This window comes from Phoxinus phoxinus (assembly GCF_949152265.1).
Source record: "Phoxinus phoxinus genome assembly, chromosome: 2".
Taxonomy (NCBI): Eukaryota; Metazoa; Chordata; class Actinopteri; order Cypriniformes; family Leuciscidae; genus Phoxinus; species Phoxinus phoxinus.
Window position 1 is genome coordinate 30,477,245 of NC_136877.1, and position 22,691 is coordinate 30,499,935.

The 22,691-nt window shown below is 39.6% G+C and overlaps 1 protein-coding gene across 1 annotated transcript in view; it reads right to left on the minus strand.

Moving 5' to 3' along the window:
* The window catches only part of cep89 (centrosomal protein 89), a 114,416-nt gene that overhangs the window by 83,450 nt on the left and 8,275 nt on the right, over positions 1-22,691 (minus strand). Inside the window, exons 9-15 of the mRNA XM_079592411.1 lie at positions 21,586-21,820; positions 17,903-18,045; positions 5,521-5,571; positions 5,094-5,177; positions 3,917-4,020; positions 1,849-1,964; positions 111-291 (exon numbers count right to left, since the gene is read on the minus strand). Of these exons, the coding sequence (XP_079448537.1) occupies positions 111-291; positions 1,849-1,964; positions 3,917-4,020; positions 5,094-5,177; positions 5,521-5,571; positions 17,903-18,045; positions 21,586-21,820 (914 nt within the window). The remainder of the gene's footprint in view (positions 1-110; positions 292-1,848; positions 1,965-3,916; positions 4,021-5,093; positions 5,178-5,520; positions 5,572-17,902; positions 18,046-21,585; positions 21,821-22,691) is intronic.

Consider the following 22,691-nt stretch of genomic DNA (forward strand, 5'->3'; position numbering starts at 1 on the left):
AGATCAATAGCAATGAATTACTCTCCTTGATACTTTTCTGTCTGTTTGTTTTTATTCGATGCTTTTGCCATCCAGTCTTATTTCATTAACATGAAATGCATGATTGGTACCTTTTAAGTTTGTCAGTCACAGCATTGTGCTCAGCCAAGCCCAGAGAGTGTTCTAGAGCCAAGCGCACTCGTTGAAACTCTGTCTTCAGGACACGGTGTCCTTTACACTCCACCTCTAGCTCTTTTTCCAGAGCCTGTTTCTCTGACTCCAACAACATCACCTGTTTCGAGACCTTACACACTACACACAAACATAGAGATGCTTTACATTTGAGTCTATATGAATAATATGTGTGCAGTATATGCTGAATAAAGACAGTAAGGAACATGGTGAAGACACAGGTTCATTATTAAGAAACATCACAAATGAGAGATGTCATCTCAGAGATGTCAACAATGTCATAAATTGTTTTCACATTTACCAAGATACCAAAGTCTGCTAACAAAAGTCAGAGATTTTGGATTAAATTTTCTGGGCTATGTAATTCACATTTATTTTATAACTCTGTACTCTTACAGTATGTCAACAACTGCCTATTTTGTATTTTAAATGGCTGTCCATGTTTGTATCATTCATTATCATTCAGTATCAAAAATAGCTCTAATAGTGATTGCAACGGTATAGCTCCTCCATGGCATTATTGCTATGATTGTGATGTGGACTTCCCCATTCCCACAGAATTAGAATGATTAATAAAACTTTATAGTTATAGTTATCATTATAGTTATCGTCCTTGGTGTGAATGGGCATTGACTCTAGGATAATATCAGAATCCACACCACAACTATAATGATAATGACACAGAGGAACAATATCGTTGGAATTATTTCAGAATATGTTTTTTCCTTCTGCTTCAAAGAACTCACTGAGTTATGCTGACAGCAAACATCATGGTTCGGTTGCATCAACGCTAATATAGTTATTATTATAGTTATTGTTCTTGATGTAGACAGGCCTTAAGATCCACCCCACACTCAATCCACTGGTTGAGCTGGCTGAGATGCACAAACAAACAGCAATATTTTGATGTGTATACACATTTCAGGGGGAAATCAATCTACGAAAAGCTTATTCATCAAAGGCTATTGCATATAAAGCTAGGTTGAGAGCTTCCATGTTTAAGTTGATACTTAAGAAATATATTACATCTCTGGAGCTGCAAAAAAAGTTAACTTTTCCAATAAAATATTCTCCATTACATAAAAATATCATAGTAGTAACTGTATCTGAAATCCACAGCATTAATCTTGAGCTGTTTTTGTTGTGTTAACAGCTTTGATTACCAGCTGTTGTCATTTGAGACCACATCTGCTATTAGACCACACCACTCAAACTCAGACAAGATGTTTTTTATGACTCTTAGGAGAAAAAAGGGGGGGGGGAAATACAAGAGTATTAAGAGGTATCCCAGTAAGCAATTTTGCGTTTAAAAGACATCTAATAGCCGTCCAAACACAGCCCTAAATCAGGGCAACATTTGGGCTGTCAGTTAAAATTTAATAGACGTCTAAACCATAGCCCAAGAATAGACTAGTTATCAATTAGATAAAAGAAATTAAATGAGTGAAGAAATTAAACCAAACACCTTGTAATCACTGTTTACTTTGCTTACATGATGGAATATCATACATCTCAAAAGTTATTTTGGAAAAAACGACATGTAACCAAATTCAAGGTTATTTTGGCTAGAAGTGGGTTACTAATATGCGGACTATATTGGGTCTATAGTTAACCTAAACGGTGAAATGACGGCTATTGCTTGCTGGGATGAATGAGGAGTTTATAAGTGTACCATACCTTCCTGTGTATGTTTGCTGTGGGCTTCTTTAGCTTTGGCATGCTGTAGTTCCAATTGCTCTATCAACACTTGATTCTCCTCCAGCACCAAGCGAGCCTGCTCCTGCAGTTGTCTCCTACGCACAGCGCACGCACACACACACACACACACACACACACCTCTGTGAGTGTTTGAATGAACAGTGAGGTTGGCAACAGGGACGAGAGATCCTTCACTGACGAAGATGACTGAACAGCTGGCAATTAATACAGATAAAGACAAAAGCTAAAACCTCTCTAGGACATACAAATTTATTAGCTAACACAAACACACGCACAAATTGTTCATCTCAATGACAGGATTTAAATGAAGAGATTCAGAGAAAGCCAATAAGTATTGTTGACAGAGTAGTGCAGTGCTGTACTATCTTTTCGTTTTCATTTTGACATTCCTGTTTAACAATGCAGAAAAGACTGTTCTTCACATTCACAGTTACCAACCACAATTTGTATTTGTATCAAGCTGAAATTTTACTGTATGTCTGACGTGCTGATGCAAACACTGCTCCCATGGCAACATAGACCTAAAACATGCTTTAAAAACAACCCATGACAACCTGAAGGAGAAAAAAAAGGGGAAGTATATTTGTGTGGAGAGTTCTTTAAAGTCGAGATGAAATGGGAAAAGATACATATATTTTCTTCAGTATTGTGATGTATAGACAAGTAAACTGATTATTGTACAAGACAAAAATGTAGAGCGGGTCTTGGTTCTTTCCATCAGTTGTTGATGATTGGATAGAGGAAGATTTGAATGCAAGCTTGCCATTTGTTTGTAAGAAGGGGCAAGTTTTAAGCAGATTAAATGATTGGAAAAGTTCCATAAGTCACTGTGGCAAGCAGGGCAGGGCCGAGAGCCAGTGGCGTGAGTGATGAGCCACACCGGTCTCGAGTCCAACGGAGGAGCTTCGGAAGCATAAAAGGAGAAGTGACAAAAGCGAAAGACGAGAGAGAACAAGGCCTGGACATTTATGTTGGTGTTTTTATTATCTTCATATGCGGTAGTAGAGGGGCTGCCGCTTTACTTGTTTGTTGTGTTTATTTTATGTTTGAAGTTACGTTAATAGTTTGCCGGTTCCCGCCGCCTTCTTCCTTAAACTTTAAACATTGTTACAGTCACCAAACAGAAGTTTGTCATTTCATCAGAAGATCGACTTGATTCATAACATCAAAATAACAAGGTCAAAAAAAAGAAGAAAACGTATGCATTGATGAGTTTATCACAATATGACCAATAACATGCATTTAGAAAACACGAATGGGTGAATTTTAATTTCTTGTCAACTGTCTTGTAAACAGTTTTGACATAACACAGTAAATTGTAAGCTGTACGTGATTCACTAAAAAGAACCGGAATCGGTTGCACTGCACTGGTTGCACTGAATACTTTTATTTCATGACAAAAAAGACTGATTCATAAGAGTCATTCATTTGGCAATCAGACTACACTGGTTGCACTCTATCTTGCACCCAGCGCAAATGACTTTGTACGCCGACGCATGTATCATTCCTATTTTGCATCCGACGCACAGCGGACTTTTCCCTCCACAGACGTGTCATGATTCACAAAAAAGAACAGCTATTCCGTTCGCATAGGCGGAAGAATGTATCTGCAACAACTGTTAACGGAATATCAGATATTTATTTCTTAGTTTTCAACCCTATAAATGTCTGTATAAATTACTCTGTGTTAACATATCCTCACTCTTATTCTCATAACTTCAGCCCCATGCCATGACCGTCAGCCATAAACAAATAGAACCATGGGGCACTATCAGTCCTGGTATAAAAGCATGGCTAGCAGAGTGAGGCATGCCTCAAGGACAAGATGCCCTGTTTTTGTTTTCGACCTCAGGATTATTGCATTCCCCTGGACATTTTTCCTTTTTACCTTCCCCCCCTAATGTCTTTTAAATATAATTATCTGAGGGAATGTCAGCATAAGTCCATTGTTATTTCATTCCTAGGCACAAAAAACAAACGCATACACACACTTTTACATTACATAGAGAAACACGCTCAAACTCACCATTCTTTGTTGCTGACAGTGCTGCTTTTGTTAACCTGAGCATGAAGTTTCTCGTTTTCCTGAATTACCTCCTCTGCACGTGCTCTGAGACTCTGTAGGTCATCCTGTCAGGAAAAAACATAGGCTACATTTATATTTCCATGGAAAAAACTGTAAGACGGGGGCTTTATTAATGCCGTTCATTGATTTAAGTAAATTTGTTGACATTTTGGGTATAAAGTATTTTAATTCTACAATCTATGGCGTAAAAACATCTGAGTGCTGCCCTCCTCAGGTTGAACGGTGGCTACTGCATTTGAATTTTCCTATTCGATGTTGTGGTACTGCGTGACGTAAGCAGGTACCAGCTCACCACGCCCTTGCCTACAGAGAGACGGGTCTCAGCCCTAGGACATTTACGCCCTGGGACATTTTGTATTGTGGCCTTTTTGTGTGAAACTATAAATGTGATTAATCAACCCTTGACTACTGAGAGAGAAAAAATATTAAAAATCGGTATCTGTCCCTTTAAAACTAACTGGAAAGATCTTTAAATTCAAGGCATGTAAGTGGGGTGGGAGTGTTGGGTGCACTGCAAGTGTGTTAGAAAGAGAGAGAGAGACACATAGATCAAGTGAGAATAAGACGCGTGTGTGTGTGTGTGTGTGTGTGTGTGTGTGTGTGTGTGTGTGTGTGTGTGTGTGTGTGTGTGTGTGTGTGAGAGAGAGAGAGAGAGAGAGAGAGAGAGAGGATATTATTAAACAGATCCTATGATAACAGTTTTTCTGCATCAAAAACTTCATCATATTCTCATTTTATGTCTCTCTCATTATTACAAGACTGCCAGGCTAACAGTGGCATCTTTCATTGGTAAAATGTGCATATTAATATAATATACACCAGTAATTGACAAAACGCTCAATATACAGTAGTCAATAGATGATTTCACACATTACATTAAAAAAATCAATCATCACAATAAAGTGATCATTTTTGTACCCTTCCAATATCTTTAAATTCCCAAAACAAAAGTCACAGATCAAAGCAATCATAAATATGCCATTGGTATTTAATACACATTTTCGATTGTCATTTAATTTTTTTTATTCTTGCATGCAAACACCAAAATATGTAATAAGAGTAAACTGAACTTTCCCCTAACTTTCCCCTTCTAACACAGACACACACACAAACTCACCTCACAGGACTTGAGGAGTTTGTCTTTGGCATTCAGATGGTCCTCATAAGCCAGCAGCAGAGGTGATAAATATTTCATATCCAGCTTAAGGCAATATAGAGTACAACCACAGCATTAAACAAAATAAAATGTGCCTTTCTGCATTTCTCTTCTGTCCTTTCATAACAACAACAAGCTGTGAAATATTCGACAATATTCGAAGAGTTCGCCATCACCCTCTTTGTTAATAATACACATACCGGTAAGCACATAGTGAGAAATAAGTGTTTTCATGTCAATTAATGAAATGCCCTCACAAAAAACCTGGGAATGTATCATCTTAGGATAAGTAACCAGTCAGAAACATTAGGAAGAGACAGTATGGAAATGTGAGACTATATGAAACAAACACACGATAAAAAATAAATAATAAAATAAGTTTACGCACCAGCCAAGGAGGTGCAGGTCCTTTCACTGGCAGGCATTTAAGCTGAGCATTCTGTGGAATTCAGGAAAAGAAATGCATTTGAGCCTATACATTATCTCACTTCCTTTATTCCTATAGATATTGTGATTTGACAAAAGAACTAAAAACGACTGTAATTACACTGAAACATAATTACAGACCAGTGGCAGTTCTTAGGCAGACAGCTGTAGAATAAAAAAGAATGAGACAGATTTATGGGCCTTTTACGCAGAATGCGTTTTTGCTTTTAAAAACTCCAAACAAAGTACAGTGCAATGGGGGAAAAAACGTAGAGAAACACGTTTAAAAAATTCGAACTTTCTGATATTTTTAGTACACCGCATCATATGTGAGACCCTGAAAAAACAGGACACAAGCGCAACGGTCAGACAAACAGGATAATATGGCGCATATTTACATGGTAAAATGTGTAAAGAGTGCAGTGGAACACAGGATGGGATAGAGGTCTGGCAGCAGTGGGGAGCATGTTTTAGCGGGTGTGTGAATAATGTGTGTAAGCAGCCAAGTCTACTACTTTAAGCAGCTGATGGTTGCTGGACGGTGCTTGTTAATGGACGCACTCGCTCGGGTTGTTATTCACTGCAATGTCCACACCAAGTTAATATGGTTTCATTGTAGATTTATTTTACCGTGAATGGTCCTCATTTCCAGTAAGCAAGAGTCCAACAGACAGTCAATAAATCCACAGTTCCAAGTCTTTCACCAATACAGATTTCCTACTGCGCAGCATGGCCTAGAATAACTCAGTGTAGCATAGCATAGCATAGCTTAGCGGTCAAAAAACTGTGTGCACCTTCCCTCCAGCAACACATGTCACCTGAAGGAAGGTTCCTACCTATATTCAGCAACCAATTACCCAAAGAGAGACCCCTACTGGACACACACTTGCATAAGATTTAAATAAAGACAAAATGGCTCTTACATACCGGCCCCTAATTGGGATGAATCAAACATACCAATTCCCAACACATAAACAAAGAGCCACACGTAAATACAAATAGCGAGAACAATAAACACACATGATGCTTATAACAAAACACCTTAGCCCATAGACTCGTGTAAAAAACAAAGCTTTGCTACAGGCCTGTCTATAACACTGGTCTTAGTTTGTAAACGGACAGAGCGAACCAGCCCCTTTTTGTCAGGAAATGTTTCCAAGACTCTTCCGAGTGGCCAGGAGCCTCGAGGCGCCGTTGGATCCATAATGGTCACAATGTCTCCAGGCTTGAGGCTATTCTTAGTTTTATTCCATTTCTGTCTTTCCTGAAGCAAAGGTAAGTATTCTCTCACCCATCTCTTCCAAAAGAGATCTGAAATGTACTGGACCTGTCTCCACCTTCTTTTTATGTACAAATCATGTGCATCAAACAATCCAGGAGATACTGTCGGTTTTCCTTTCAGCAACAGGATATGATTAGGGGTCAGAGCTTCAAGATCCATTGGATCATCAGACAATTTGGTGATTGGTCGATCATTCAAGATGGCCTCAACTTCACACAAGACTGTATGGAAACCATCGTCATCGAGCATCTGCTGTTGGAGAACTGCAGTGAGGATTTTCCTCAACATGCGGATGACCCGCTCCCAAACCCCACCATAATGGGACCCAGCAGGAGGATTGAAACTCCACTTTATACCCTTCTGGCATAAAACTCCTTGAATGTTAGCCTGATTCAATGATGAAAGTGCCTCCCTAAGTTCTCTCTTTGCCCCGATGAAATTTGTACCATTATCTGATAGAAGATGCTCCACTTGCCCTCTTCTACTGATAAATCGGCGCAGAGCATTAATACAGGCGTCCGTGTCAAGAGAAGTGGCCAATTCAAGGTGAACTGCTCTGCTGGCCATGCAGGTGAAGATGACACCATAACGCTTAGCTGTGCCTCTTCCCTTCTTCACCACTACTGGTCCAAAATAGTCAACACCCGTGTTGGTAAATGGTGGATGGTCTGGCAGAATCCTCTCCTTGGGTAGGTCAGCCATCTTCTGCCCCATCATCCGGCCATTATATCTTTTACAGAAACAACATTCTGCTATGATCTTTCTCACAGCTGAGGTGGCACCTGTGATCCAATACCTCCTTCTTAATGTAGACAACATGTGGTTACGCCCACTATGGCCAAGCTGTTGATGTAAATCCTTCAGTATGAGGGTAGCCACATGCTGATCTTTAGTGAGGAGTAGTGGATATTTTGTCTCTTCTGGCAAGGAGCCCCGTGTCAGCCGCCCTCCGACTCTCAAAAGCCCATCATCCAACCATGGGTCCAGCTTATAGATGGTACTCCGTTTGCTTACTATATCCTTTCCAGAAGACAAAGCAGCGATCTCCTCAGGGAATCTTTGCTGTTGGCAGTAGCAGATTATGGTCAGCTCAGCTTCCATAAGATCTTCTGCTGACAAGGTTTGTCCTTCTGTTGCACCTTTAACTATCCGACTCTCTTGCACCAAGGCACTCTGTTTGTTAGTATCAGCAATATTCAACTCAATCCTCTTGCGAGTTCTTCTCAACAATAATATCCTCTTCAACCTAAGCAACCAGGCAACTGCTACTCGAAGTTTCCTCCAATCTGAAAAGTAGGCCATCAGCCAATCTGTACCCTTCAGTGAACCTTGAGTATTTACCACATTTACAACAGCTTTTTTCTTGACCTCGAGGTCGTCAACCCCTACTGCAGTGAGCACAAGATTTTTGGGCCAATCCTCTTCTGGTTTGTACAGAAACTTGGGACCTTCTATCCATCGGTTTTTCTTAATAAAATCTCCAGCCCTCCTTCCTCTGGATGCATCATCAGCTGGATTCTCCTTTGAGCCAACATATCGCCACTGTGATGTCTTTGTGGCTTCCCTGATAATAGAGACTCTGTTTGCCACAAAAGTATGAAAACGCTTGTCCTCATTCATGATGTACTTGAGCACAGATGTGCTGTCTGTCCAAAAGACAGATTCTTGCAACTGGAGCCTCAGCTCTTTCTTTAACATCAGGTCAACACGAACAGCAAGCACAGCAGCAGTCAACTCCAAACGGGGAACTGTGATGACCTTTAAAGGTGTTACTCTGGCCTTGCCCATGAGGAAGGCAACATGAATGTCACTGTTGCTATTCTTGACTCTAAGGTAAGTGACCGTGCCATACCCTTGTTCGCTTGCGTCTGAAAAATGATGAAGATGGGCATTTATGCAAGACCCACAGCTTATGGGCTTAACGCATCTCTCAACTTTGAACTCAGACAGTGCATTCAGCTCCTTCAACCACCTTGTCCAGTCACGCAAAATGTCGTAGGGCACAGTCTCATCCCAACCGAAATTCCTCCGACATAACTCCTGTAGCATGATCTTAGCAGGTAGCACAACTGGTGCCAAAAACCCAAGTGGATCATATACTGAGCTGGAAACTGACAACATCCCACGTCTTGTGCAGGATTTCTCCTGAACCTCCATTTTGAACTTAAATGAGTCAGTTTCCGCACACCACAGCAATCCAAGTGCTCTCTCAAGAGGCAGGCTGTCCCTGTCCAGATCCAGCTCCTTCCACTCTTTGGCTCGATGCTCCTCGGGAATGGTTTGCAGGACAGTGCGCTTGTTGCTACTCCATTTTGTCAAAGTGAAACCTCCTCGCTGACAAAGAATGGAAAGATCATTGACTAAACAAACTGCTTCATCTTCAGATGCCACACTCTTAAGGCAATCATCTACATAGAAGTTTTCTTTGAGAGTTTGAACCACCCCTTCTCGGAACTCAGATTGATGATCATCTGCTGTTTTTCTCAAAGCAAAGGCAGCACAACTCGGAGAGGAGACAGCCCCGAAGAGATGGACATTCATGCGAAACACTGCCACTTCTTTTGTAAAATCTCCATTCCGCCACCATAAAAAACGGATGAAGTCCCGGTCCTCTTCTGCCACCCGAACCTGATGAAACATTGATTGTATGTCACCCATGACCGCTACAGACTCCTGCCTAAACCTCAAGAGGACTCCAATCAATGTGCTTGTGAAATTGGGACCTTGTAAAAGGACTTGATTCAAAGATGTTCCATTGAATGCCGCACCACAATCAAAAACCACCCGCAAGTTTCTCTTCTTGGGATGACGTACACCATGGTGAGGAATGTACCACACCTTGCCGCTCTCACGTTTAAGCTGATGAGTGGGCACTTCCTCTGCATATCCCTTTGCGAGCATTTCATTTACAAATGATACATACTCCTGATAAAACTGATCATCTCTCTGGAATCTCCTCTTCAATCCAAGTATCCGCTGTTTTGCCACAGAGAAATTGTTGGGCAGATACACATTTTCTTTTTTAAATGGCAACTTTAAGGTATAATGATTGTCCTGAAGCTTGGCAGAACTCTCTGCAATCTCCAAAAATCTAATATCCTCTCTTGACAATCCTTGCTCTTCTGCAGCTCTTTCATTGAAGTCATGGTTGTATTGTTTAAACAACATCTCTTCCAATCTACACACAGAAATCCTGTTAACCACTGCAGAACAGTCTTCAGCCTCAAAGCTACCTGCATGCAAAGGACCATTGATGACCCAACCTAATGCCGTTCTCATAGCATAAGGACCATCCCCATGGCTGTTTATGACTTCCCAAGGCTCCAACATCTTAGGAGCGTTGTTTCCAATCAACAAATCAACGTTAGCCATTATGCGGGGAACTTTAACCTTTGCCAGGTAAGGCCACTTAGACAAATCTCCTTTAGACACAATGTTGTCAGAACTTACAGGCATTTGCTTCTGTGTGAGCGTTTGTGGAAGCTGATAGAAGATGTTACCATCAATACCAGACACTTCCAACCCAGAGAGTGCGTATGCTGATACAACTCTTTCCTGTCCCATAGTTTGTAACAGAAACTGAGTTCCTCTACCAGAGAGATTAAGCCGCTGCATAAGACTTTCAGTACAAAAAGTCGCAGAACTGCCAGGATCCAGGAATGCATACGTCTGGATTATCTGATCTCCTTTACTGGCCTTGACTTGAACTGGTAAGATAGAAAGCAGACAGCGATCCTTTCCGGCCCCTGTATGACCACAGGTTTCGGCAGAGCCTACGAACTTGCATGCCTCCGCCTCCTCTGAATTGGCCGTATATCTGTCAACATGAAGCACAGTGGGATGGTGCCGACCACATATCCTACAAGTCAACCGCTTGCCACAATTACGACTCATGTGCCCAGCACTTAAGCAACCAAAGCAAAGCTCTTTCTCTTTTAGAAAGTCCATCTTTTCCCTTTGCTTCTTCCTTTTGAATAGTTGACAGTACTCCAATACATGATGCTTAGCACACCACACACATAATGGAATCAGTTTAGAATTGTTTGGTGGCAATTCTATCCTCATATTCTTAGAGGTTTCCCCAGATTCCACTGGTGCAATGTTAGTGGCAAAGATGTTTCCCTTAACTCTGCCTTCTGGAGATAGCCTTGGTCGATTAACAGTTCTTGTGATAGTTGGCAAATCCCTAATATCACCAAACAAGGGATCCATTAGGATGCCAACCTGTCTTTCAAGAAAATTCACAAGATCTTTGAACAAAGCTCTACATTGAGTATTTTCCAGAATGTTATGTGCGACAGTTCTCCACCGCTCTCTGAGCTTGAAAGGCAATTTACACATAATAGCTCTCATATTGCTTGGCATATCTAACTCCTGAAGGTATAGCAATTCCTCAGTGACATTGCAACAACCACGCAGAAAAAGGGCATACGATTGCAAAGCATTGACATTTTCCCCCTTTATTGCGGGCCAAGACAAGGCTCTTTCCAGATAAGCAGTGGCAATCTTGTACTTATTGCCAAAATGTTCCTGCAATAGCTGCTTTGCCTTAGCATAGCCAAGGTCAGGGGTCATGTGTAGGCAACTACGTACCAACTCTTGTGGCTGCCCCCTAGTGAACTGTTCCAAGTAATATAAACAATCACTAGAGCTTGTCTTCTCCTCCACTCCCTTTTCAAATGCTCTGATAAACGAAACATACTGAAAAGGATCTCCATCAAATAAAGGTATATCTCTGGCTGGTAAAGATGAACAACGTTGCTGTTGGACAAGAGCTGATGTTATTTCATTTTGCTTTTGCATTATATTGCCAATGTCAACATATTGACTCTGCATTTGTGGTCGAGGAATCATTTCAGATGCTTGTTGTCCATGTTGAACTGATGTGGGTCGAGAAATCATTTCAGATGCCAAAGGTCTACGAGGTTGAACTGATGTGTCTCCAAGTGCATGCTGGGAATTCCGCCTTTCTGAGTCCATACATTCCTGCCAAGGCTGCTGACAAATTTCCTGATACGGCACAGAAGACATCAAAAAGGGATCCACTGCTGGTACTTTATTTGCAGTTTTGCTATAGCCAACTAGTTCAAACTCCTCCGCCATTGGATTTAAGATAGTTGCAGATGCTTTTCCTTCTTCCTTTTCCAATTGAGACTTCACAACATGAGAGGCATTTGAAACACTGCGACTTTCAGAGGCCTTTAGAACTGCAAGTTTAGCATTGGATTCTAATAGCATTGCTTTCAGTTCTAGTTGCTCCTTTTTCCTCTTAATCACATGCTCTTGCTCCTCCAAGTCTTGTCTTTCCTTTAAAGCTGCCATACGAGCAAGCAGTGCAGCCTTGTTTGCCTCGGCTATAATTCTGGCAGAAGAAACACTACTGAATGTACTCACTTTACTTGGACGTCTACTACCAACATTTGAAATACTATCATCTGGATTGACCCCATCAACATTGTCAGTCATGACTTCAGTTGTAATAATTTCATCATTTTCATTACATGATACCCACATTTTGACTTCAGAAATAAAATCATTGTTTACAATCATTTTTGCCTTAAACCATGTGTCATGTTTTTCCTTCTCACTTTCAGGTAACATACCCATCAAAGAACCATGAATACCTTTTACTTCATCACACAAACCCAAAAGATCAACAAAAGCACATTGCACCTCTTTTACATTTCTTTGTTGCATCAGACCTTGTATCTTTTTCCTTAAATTAGTAGCTTTCGTAAACACAGATTTTCTATCACTCTGCAACCTTTCAACCTTTTCTACAAACGCTTTAGGAGTTAATTTCACAACACGTTTTTGTTTGTCCATTTGAACATCAACATCAGTAAAAACACCATTGTCCAACGGAAGCGCTTCCATAGACCTGTGCTCAGTTTCAGCAGGCTCCATAATCCACCGTTTTCAAAGCACAATCGAAGCAACAATGAATATAGTTCGCAAAGTTAGTTATACTCTTTTGACAACCAATGCATTGGATTTATGTCCCCATGTTGTGTGCACAGAAAGTTAAATGGCCATTCAACAATAAGTAGCGCTACTAAACATACCTCTTCACGTTGGGCGCCATTTGAACAAAGCTGACGTTTGTAGAGCAGCTCCAGTGTCTTTCCTCACGTTGGTAGATGGTCCCTGACCCAAAAGCAAAGACGCGCACATATAATCCACAGATATGCGATGTCCTCCTGTCGTGGTTGCAGCTGATCTCAGATGTAAACGAAATCGATGCAAAGTTCCTCCAACACTCCACTCAATCTTGTTCAACAGATGATGAAACTCCAATGCAAAAATAAGTAAACTCAGTTTGGTTTGAGTAAAAACATTTTTTTGACTAAATGTAAGCAGCCAAGTCTACTACTTTAAGCAGCTGATGGTTGCTGGACGGTGCTTGTTAATGGACGCACTCGCTCGGGTTGTTATTCACTGCAATGTCCACACCAAGTTAATATGGTTTCATTGTAGATTTATTTTACCGTGAATGGTCCTCATTTCCAGTAAGCAAGAGTCCAACAGACAGTCAATAAATCCACAGTTCCAAGTCTTTCACCAATACAGATTTCCTACTGCGCAGCATGGCCTAGAATAACTCAGTGTAGCATAGCATAGCATAGCTTAGCGGTCAAAAAACTGTGTGCACCTTCCCTCCAGCAACACATGTCACCTGAAGGAAGGTTCCTACCTATATTCAGCAACCAATTACCCAAAGAGAGACCCCTACTGGACACACACTTGCATAAGATTTAAATAAAGACAAAATGGCTCTTACAATGTGCTTTAAAGCAATGAGAGATGCAAGAGGGCAATTCAGAACTCACAAGTAACATGAGCCAATGGCCCCCTTAGGACAGAAAGACACACACACAGCTCAGAGCTGATGTAGCTCAGAGGTTGCTTTAGGACAAGCTGCCATTGTGATTTTAAGAGACATATTTTGTAAACGTGACATGACTTGCAACCTTCTCTCTTCTTCCAAAACACACACTTTTGTTTTTATATTATGACTTTGACTGATGACTACTGACATATATTATTTTTACAGTTTAAGGGTGGGTTGCACCAATAAGGATTAAGCTTAAATCTAGATTAAATCAAGGTTTATCTAATAATTCTGTTGCACCCAACTTTAAACTTGTTTAAAAATAAGCAGGTTTACATTTAAACTATACTATTTGCTTCATGACTTTAAACTCAGATTTAAATCTCAATTAGGGATTAACTTTAAATGTACAAATTAGGAATATTAAGTGCACCTACAATTAAAATATGTGAATGATTAAACAAAGATAGAAACAGTGGGTGTGTCATCAGGTCTCAGAGAGGTGTTTATTACAAATAAAAATGAAGATTAAAGCACAGAGTGTAAGGTTCGCTGCGGCCCAGAATCGTTGTTACGGCGCTGTCAAGAACAGAGAACACTCCACGAATCAGGCTAGTTGTTTTTTCTTATCTCGATTGTTTTGTCATACATTATGCTGCCATATTACTTCATTAATTGTTACTATAAATATATTTCCAAGATTCTGTGCTGATAAGTGCTGATACATACTGTTACAAAAGCAACATGCATAAACCACATCCACATTTAATTTGCGAACAAAGACGGCGAACAAGAATCAGCCTATATTACATTTGGTTAAAATTAATTATAGGTCATTAAATTCATTAGGGGGGGGAATCATTTTTTAGAAAGTTTTTTTTAAAAGCTACTTAATCTAAAAAATATTTTATTTGTAAGGTGATGTGTGATACTGTGTGCAATGTACTTTTGAACTCAAATATAGTAAAAGTACCACTGATGACAGTCCCCAGACTTAATGACTCAAATCACATTGCAGCAATGTTGCCAGCCACTGTCCTAATCACTCCAGCACCCCTCCCGTACACGCTTCCCCGCTGCCCGCTAGCTCAACAGAGCGTTCAGACACATTCAGTGTTACACTGATCCACTAAAGGCTAGAAAGGGAAGCAATCAACAGCACTGTAAAAAGCAGAGGTTGGTGGACAGAGTTAGAGGCACACGGAGAGCCTAGTTTCTTCTTTAACTAAAGCCTTTAAGTTTCAACCCTGCTGAGATGGAAGGAGGGGCAGCAGGAGAGAAACAGCAGAAAAGAGAGAGAGATCCAGGCTACTGACCTGAAACTAAAGTGACAGAGTATATTTAGCCTGCCGATTGTCTACTTTCTCCCCGTTCACTCACTTCTGCCCAACCACGCACCAGTGCTCTAATTAAAATCAGGTTTTTTTAACAACCAAGAGTTCAAGAGTCGAGGACAGTGAAATGTTCAATCTCACTATCTCACTTATTAAGGATGTAACACTGTCTGATCATTTCTGTATTTTCTTTGATATATTGATCTCTCCTGCCATTGAAGCTAGATCTGCGTCTGTCAAGAAGAGATGCTTAAATGAGAACACTAGTGTACTATTTATGAAGACTATATCTTTAACAACAAGCATATCTGCTGACTTTGTTGATTTTCTCCTTGATTCTTTTAACTCAAAAGTTAAAGGTGTAATTGATGATATTGCTCCTGTGAAAGTCAGAAAGAGTGGTAGACAAAAAGTACCTTGGAGAAACTCAACAGCAGTGCAAAATATGAAAAGACAATGCAGAAAAGCAGAGCGCATGTGGCGTAAGACAAAACTTGTAGTCCTCTTCTGAGGCTAGAGGTCAAACAACTAAAAATCAAGTCCGGAATCTTGGTGTGTCTCTAGAGTCAGACCTTAGCTTCAGTAGTCATGTCAAATCAATAACTAAATCAGCATATTATCATCTGAAAAATATTGCAAGAATTAGATGCTTTGCTTCCAGTCATGACTTAGAGAAACTTGTGCATGCTTTCATCACCAGCAGGGTGGATTACTGTAATGGACTCCTTACTGGCCTTCCCAAAAAGACCATAAGACAGTTGCAGCTCGTACAGAACGCTGCCGCCAGGCTTCTGAGCAGAACCAGAAAATATGAACACATCACACCAGTCCTCAGGTCTTTACACTGGCTCCCAGTTACATTTAGGATTGATTTTAAAGTATTATTACTGGTGTACAAATCATTTAATGGCCTAGGACCTCAATATATTGCAGATATACTCACTGAATATAAACCTAACAGATCCCTCAGATCATTAGGATCACATCAGCTAGAAATACCAAGGGTTCACTCAAAGCACGGAGAGTCCGCTTTTAGCTATTATGCCAGCCGCAGCTGGAACCAGCTTCCATAAGAGATCAGGTGTGCTCCTACAGTAGCCACATTCAAATCCAGACTCAAAACACATCTGTTTAGCTTAGCATTTACTGAATGAGCACTGTGCCAATGTTCGTCCGACCGTTTGCACTGTATTTTATTAAAAAATGTATTCTAAACTGTTTTAATTATTCTTATTTCTATTGACTATTTTAATTTCTCTACTCTAAACTGGTTTAATTATTCTTATTTCTTTTTTTGATTATTTAAATTTCTTCTATGTAAAGCACTTTGAATTACCATTGTGTATGAAATGTGCTATATAAATAAACTAGCCTTGCCTTGCCTTACCTTGCCTCACTAAATGAACATAATCGGTGTGATAATTATTTTATATTCAAACTATTAACTGAAACCTTTCGAGATGTGAAAAAGGCTGTTGAAATATTTAAGAAAGATCTTAGTTCTGTAATAAGCAGATCTCTAATTCATTGCAGTTAGGGACTATTTGCCCTAAGATCATTTTTAAATGAGTAGCATGTCAGGCATCCGAGTACTGTACAGATGAATGTAAAGCAGATTAATATATTATACTGAAGTATCTGGGCAGCCAGGAGAGTCATTCTCTCAGTGAACCAGCGAGCCAGACAGAGACAAGGTTCAGACAGCCCTCATCATATAAAATAAGCTCAATCTCTCCCTTCCCCTCCTTAATATAATGACACCAGCGGGACAAATTTGAGATCTTTGATCCTTCAAATATGGATGGCAAAGAGGTCACGCTGCTCTCTTGCTGTCAAACTCTTCTGAGGCTTGTTAAAGAAGCTCAGTTATGCAATTCCTCTGAGTGCTTTACGATTATTATTCAATGCATAAAGGCTCATTAAAACTTATAACTCAGCTGTTAAGTTACAGGGCTCTTTTCAAAATTATAGCTCCTACTTGCAAATCCCTGCACGTTTAAACGTAAAACAAACGTAATTTCTACGTAATTTGTAGCTGTGGATATTTTCTCAGCTGCCCACTATCTCAGAGGTGCTAGATTGCATTCAGAAGGCTAAAACAAGCTGCACACCACGGTAAAGCAGAAACAATCTCTGTTTCAATGCGCGTGCACATATCTGATCTGTAGTGCTCCTTTGAAATTATAATACCCCACAAACTATCATCTCTGCATTAAACAGGAAGAAGGAGATGAAAGGAAAAGTTGCATATCATTACTGTGGCGTTAGCTAATCACACCCTGCAAGACTAAAAGAAGACCGTGTCAGATAAACTACTGAACTTCTGAGAGCTCTTTTTTCCATCATTCTTTTACAAGGAAAAATGAACTACAGTTTCCAGCACCGCTCCAAAAATCAGTCAATGCAGATTTGTAGCAATTAACTTCAGTTATCACACAGCACCCATCTCTCGCATCAAAACAGAGGATCAGGCAAGCGAGACTGCAGATATAATGTCCTGTACATGAACTCAAACATGTATCATTCCAGAATTATAATTAAGGGCTGTGTGGCATTTTTACTACCCATAGTATGTGAAAGTAGTGCACAATCTTTTGCAAGCAATTAAAAGTGCATTAGTAGCTTTCTCCTTTTTTTTTCTCCTCTAGAAACTGAGAACTCACACAAAATGGCAAAATATCAAGTTCCCATATGCTGTTACATATACATTAATATGTATGACCAGATGAATGAGAAGGTTGATAGTTGAGGGGAGGGATTATTCACGGTTACTTTTTGAATAGTATGTCACTTTTTACATACAATTTCTGAAGCTATTTAAATCAATATCATGTAGTTTTAAGATTGAGCCTATAGACCTGTCTATGAAAGTGGTGTGTACAGTGAGCTATTTTACCTCGTCCTTGTTGAGTGGTCGGAATCTAGCCTGGTATCTGCTGAGCTCCACGTTGAGACGGTGAACCGTCATCTTCAACCCATCATTCTCATCTACCAGCTCCTGAGCCTGCTGCCTCAGACTCAGCAACTCAGAGCTTTCACCTACACGCACACACACAATTGCACATAGTTAGACCACCAGAGATGATTTATGCAAAGCCCCACACTAAAACAGCAAAAGAACCAGGCCCAACCAGACATGTATACAACATTGTGGGTGTTTCTTCAACTATGGACACTTTGGGTCCTCTGGAAATGTAGGTACATGCATCATCGGAGAATTCTGTCAATCTTTTTTACCTGAACAGTTATGAACAAGTGTCATTTCCACCACATCTCAAATAACCATTTATTTCATGTTGGAAATTATATTTTAATATTTATATTTTCTTGCCTTAAGGCTAATTTCATTAGCTACAATTTTAGGTTTCATAAAACCTCAATAATATTTTACTTTCTTTTTTTTCCACATAATATGTTCACAAGTGATATTTCTCTTGATTGTTATGTTTTCTGCACACATCACATATGTCTCATAAATCATCTCTTCACTGACACTGTAGTCTCCTTGGTAACCAGGTAGACTATCTTTTGTAAAAACGTTACTAGGGGATAAATTGTTGATTGTGATGGGAATGATGCCACAGCTGAAGGACAGTTATGTGAACAATGACGGAAATCATTTTCATACAAAAAACATTCAAATGGTTTGTTTATTTCACTACTTTTTTTAAGATTATTTTTGTTTTACAAATGTAACACAAAAAAACACACCCAAGGATTTAATTTGAAAACCTTCAAATGGCTCTATCATATTTTTACAGTACCGGTAAACATAAATGGGCTGCACTCACATATAGCGGCAAAGTAGACCTTCCTAGGAATGCCATATTAATAATTCATTGTATTATAATATTTTTTTAATAATTAATTATAACTGAGTTATTAATAATCAAAAGTCCCCCAGTAGTCAATAATTGTATCCCTTAAAATTAACCTTAAAAAACCTTATCTTTGATCACCAAAATTACTAAAACGTTTTTTTTCGGGGAAAACGTATACGCGGAACCATGAATATGCTAATCAGCCCCGCCTCGACTCACTCACGCCAGCTCAGAGATCCGCTCAGCCAACTTACTGAGGTAAACGCTGCACAATGGCATCGCTCAACCCCTGATTTATAAAACTCTTGAAGTTTCAAGGGATAGTTCACCCACAAATGAAAATGTGCTGTTAATTTACTTACCCTCAGGACATCAAAGATGTAGGTGTCTTTTTTCTCTCATTAAAACAGTAAAGAAGATTTTTAGCTAAAACTGTGGTCCTTGGTGATTCATATAATGCAAGTCAACCACTTTGAGAGTCAAAAAAACATATACAGGCAAAACAAAATTAATATCCATGTATATGTTTTTTTGACTCTCAAAGGGACGCAGCGGTTGACTTGAATTATATGAATCAACAAGGACCAAAGTTTCAGCTAAAAATGACATTTATACTGAAGAAAAAAAGACACCTACATCTTGGATGGCCTGAGGGTGAGGTGAGTAAATTAAAAGCAAAATTTCATTTGTGGGTGAACTAACCCTTTAAAGGAATAGTTCACTTAAAAATTTAAATTCTGTCATAATTTAATCACCCTCAAGTTGTTTCAAACCTGTGTGAATTTCTTTCTTCTGCTGAACACAAAGGAAGATATTTTGAAGAATGTCTGTAACCAGGAAAAAAAATACTATGTAAGTCAATGGGGTACAGTCAATCAACTGCTTGGTTACAGACATTCTTCAAAATATATTTTTCTGTGTTCAGTAGAATAAATAAATTCATACAGGTCTGAAACAATTTGAGGGTGAGTGAATGATGACAGAATTTTCACCCATACACTACATTCAGTTGCCACTTTTAGGTACACCTGTACACCTGCTGTTTAATGCAAATAACTAATAAGCCAATTATCACATAAAGACATTGTCAAAAGATTCAATGTTTGTTCAAACCCAACAGCACAGGGAAGAAATGTGATCTACAGTTAGTGATTTTGACCTTGGAATGATTGTCTGTCTGATGGGGTGAATTGAGTATCTCAGAATATGGTGACCTCCTACACAACAGTCACTATTTTAAAAAAAAATGGTGTGAAGAAAATATGCCTGAATGTGCAGCTGACAAATCTGTAGTAAGTATGTAATGCTATCATGTCAGTGTGAACCATGAAAAAGTAAGGCTGTTTTGGGAGTCCTTTCTAGAATTAGAATGTTGTACCTTATAAAGGGGCCACTGAATATGAAAAGAGCCTTAGAGAACTTTACCTTCATTAAAAATGGCTTGTTTAAGGTTCTTTACAGCTCAGTTTACAGCAAAATGTACAATTTGAAACGTTGATTGAAATAGCTTGAAGTAGGCATATGTTGAAAATTAGAGCCAATCTGCATTTGCATTGTAGATTCACAGTAGGTTACTAAAAGGGATAGTTCACCCAAAAATTTCAATTCTGTCATTGTTTAATTATTCCCATGCTACTCCAAAACTTGCATGTTTGAAGATTTTTGTGCAAGTCACTCTTACGGTACAAAGAATGGGGGCTGGGACTTTCAAGCTTCGAAAAGAACATAAAATCACTGTATGAATTTCATAAAAGAATCATTAAAATGGTCCATAAGATTTCTGAAAGTCTTCTGAGATCATACAAAATCCAAAATCTTCTGAGATCATACAAAAACCCACAACATTAATGTTTTGTCCAACCCTGGAAATCCAAAGTTCTCGCGAGAGCACAAGTTGAATTTGCTCAGCGAGTTACTCTGGTGTCGAGTAATGATGCTCATTAAATATGCCCTTACTGTATATCTGAGCTGCACCAATCACATCGGGTTATCTGATATAGGCGGGCCAGAGGCGAGATGACATTAGTCATTAGTAAACATTGCAAGATGGCTATGGATGAACACCAGTTGTTTGAAATGGCTTTGGGCACTACAATGAAAGATTTAGACTTGCCTTTTTCTCTAAAAGAGGAAGACGGCGCTCGAATCGTTCCTTTGCAAGAAGGACGTTTTTCCTGTTTTGACGACCGGATACGGCAAGAGTCTAATCTACTAGTTAGCTCCGCTGGTAGCTAAGCGTATGCGGCCTAGACGGTGTATTGTTGTGATTGGTCATAGTGTTATCCAATTGCGTGTAGTAAGATTTTCAAATGCATGCTTGGTGCCGCCGCTCGAGCTGGCCGATTTTCATTAGTCGACGCCAGACCATTAATTTTTCAGATTTAGGTCTGGATTTCAAGGCTAGTTTTGTCCCGCTCCAGTCCGCAAAAGCCCGCAGGTTAAAGTACAAATAGATTTTTCACCCTACACAACCCAGCATAAATGCTCCCGAAACATTATTTGTTACTCTCCGTCTGCGTCGGGTCCCGCAGGTCTCTAGTCCCAGTCTAGAGACTAGATCATTTAATACATTATCCTGAAATGTTGCCAGAATATTCTTTAAAAAAAAGTCACCTCTTGTTCCACAGAAGAGAGAAGGTCACATAGATTTGGAGCAACAAGAGGGTAAGTAAATGATGACAGAATGATAATTCTTTGGAGAACTATCCCTTTAATGAGGGATAGGCCGCAGTGAGCGCAGTGGGATGTGTAGCAGCACCTGTGGAGTTCCCTCTCTCTGTGTGAGAGTGGCAGAGCTCCTGCTGGAGATGCTCTATGTGCCGACTCTGTTGTAAACATCTCTTCTCCCGTGTCTCCTTCTCCTGAGCCAGAATTTGAATCTGCTCCCTCAGCTCCTTTACAAGCGCTTGCTGCACCTCTAGCGTACTGCGCAACACTTCACTGGCCTCTGCACCACACAGCCACACAGGGCAGGGCAAAACACGGCAAATCCACACACAGAATAGAAACCACATAACAGAAATGCAAATACATTACATAAGAATATGACAGACAAAACAAAGTATAAAAACAAAACGGAAAACAAGACAGCAATACAATGCAACACACCACAATGTAACACACCACAACAACAGCACAAAATGCAAAGACAGGACAGAGGGAAGAATTTTTCTTTCTAAAATGGACTATAGCCTATTAATTCCTACTGCCTACTGTTGATGTGCAAACAGTACAACATGTTTATGATCATCTGTTTAATCCTAATACACATTCATGAGTCTGGCGCTCTATAGTCTGTTGAGAATACTCAGACTAATAAGTACATTCATTCCATTAGTCTAGCTGAGCTTAATGTCAACCTAATCACATTAGCTCTGATTAAAATACACACTCTGTTTGATCCTATATCTTCATTAAAATAAGCAGCATAAACAAATTAGAGAAAGACAATCTTAATATTATTAAATAACTTTTACAACTAATGAGATCTGGTTCATTATTTCTTTCATTAGTCTTTTGTGCTCTAATCTTTACCTATAATTTTTCTAGTTAAATAGTTAAAGTTAAATCCAACGGACTGAGTCTGGTTTTAAAGGTACACTGTGTAGTTTTTTGAGTATTTTATTAGCTAAAATCAATGTCTTTATTCGTAAATATGTCCTCATTGGTGTAAAATTACCTCTGCCAATAATCTGACTTATCCTCGTAAGCAAAGAATTTCTTATCTTTATTTACATGGGACGGGTAAGTCCATGGAGGCTTCCATGTCATTACACCATCTTGAAAAACTACAATAGCAGAGAGGGACAAAAAGCACTAGCTACCTCAACGCGTTTCCACAACGCGTTTTCATTCAGAGCCAGC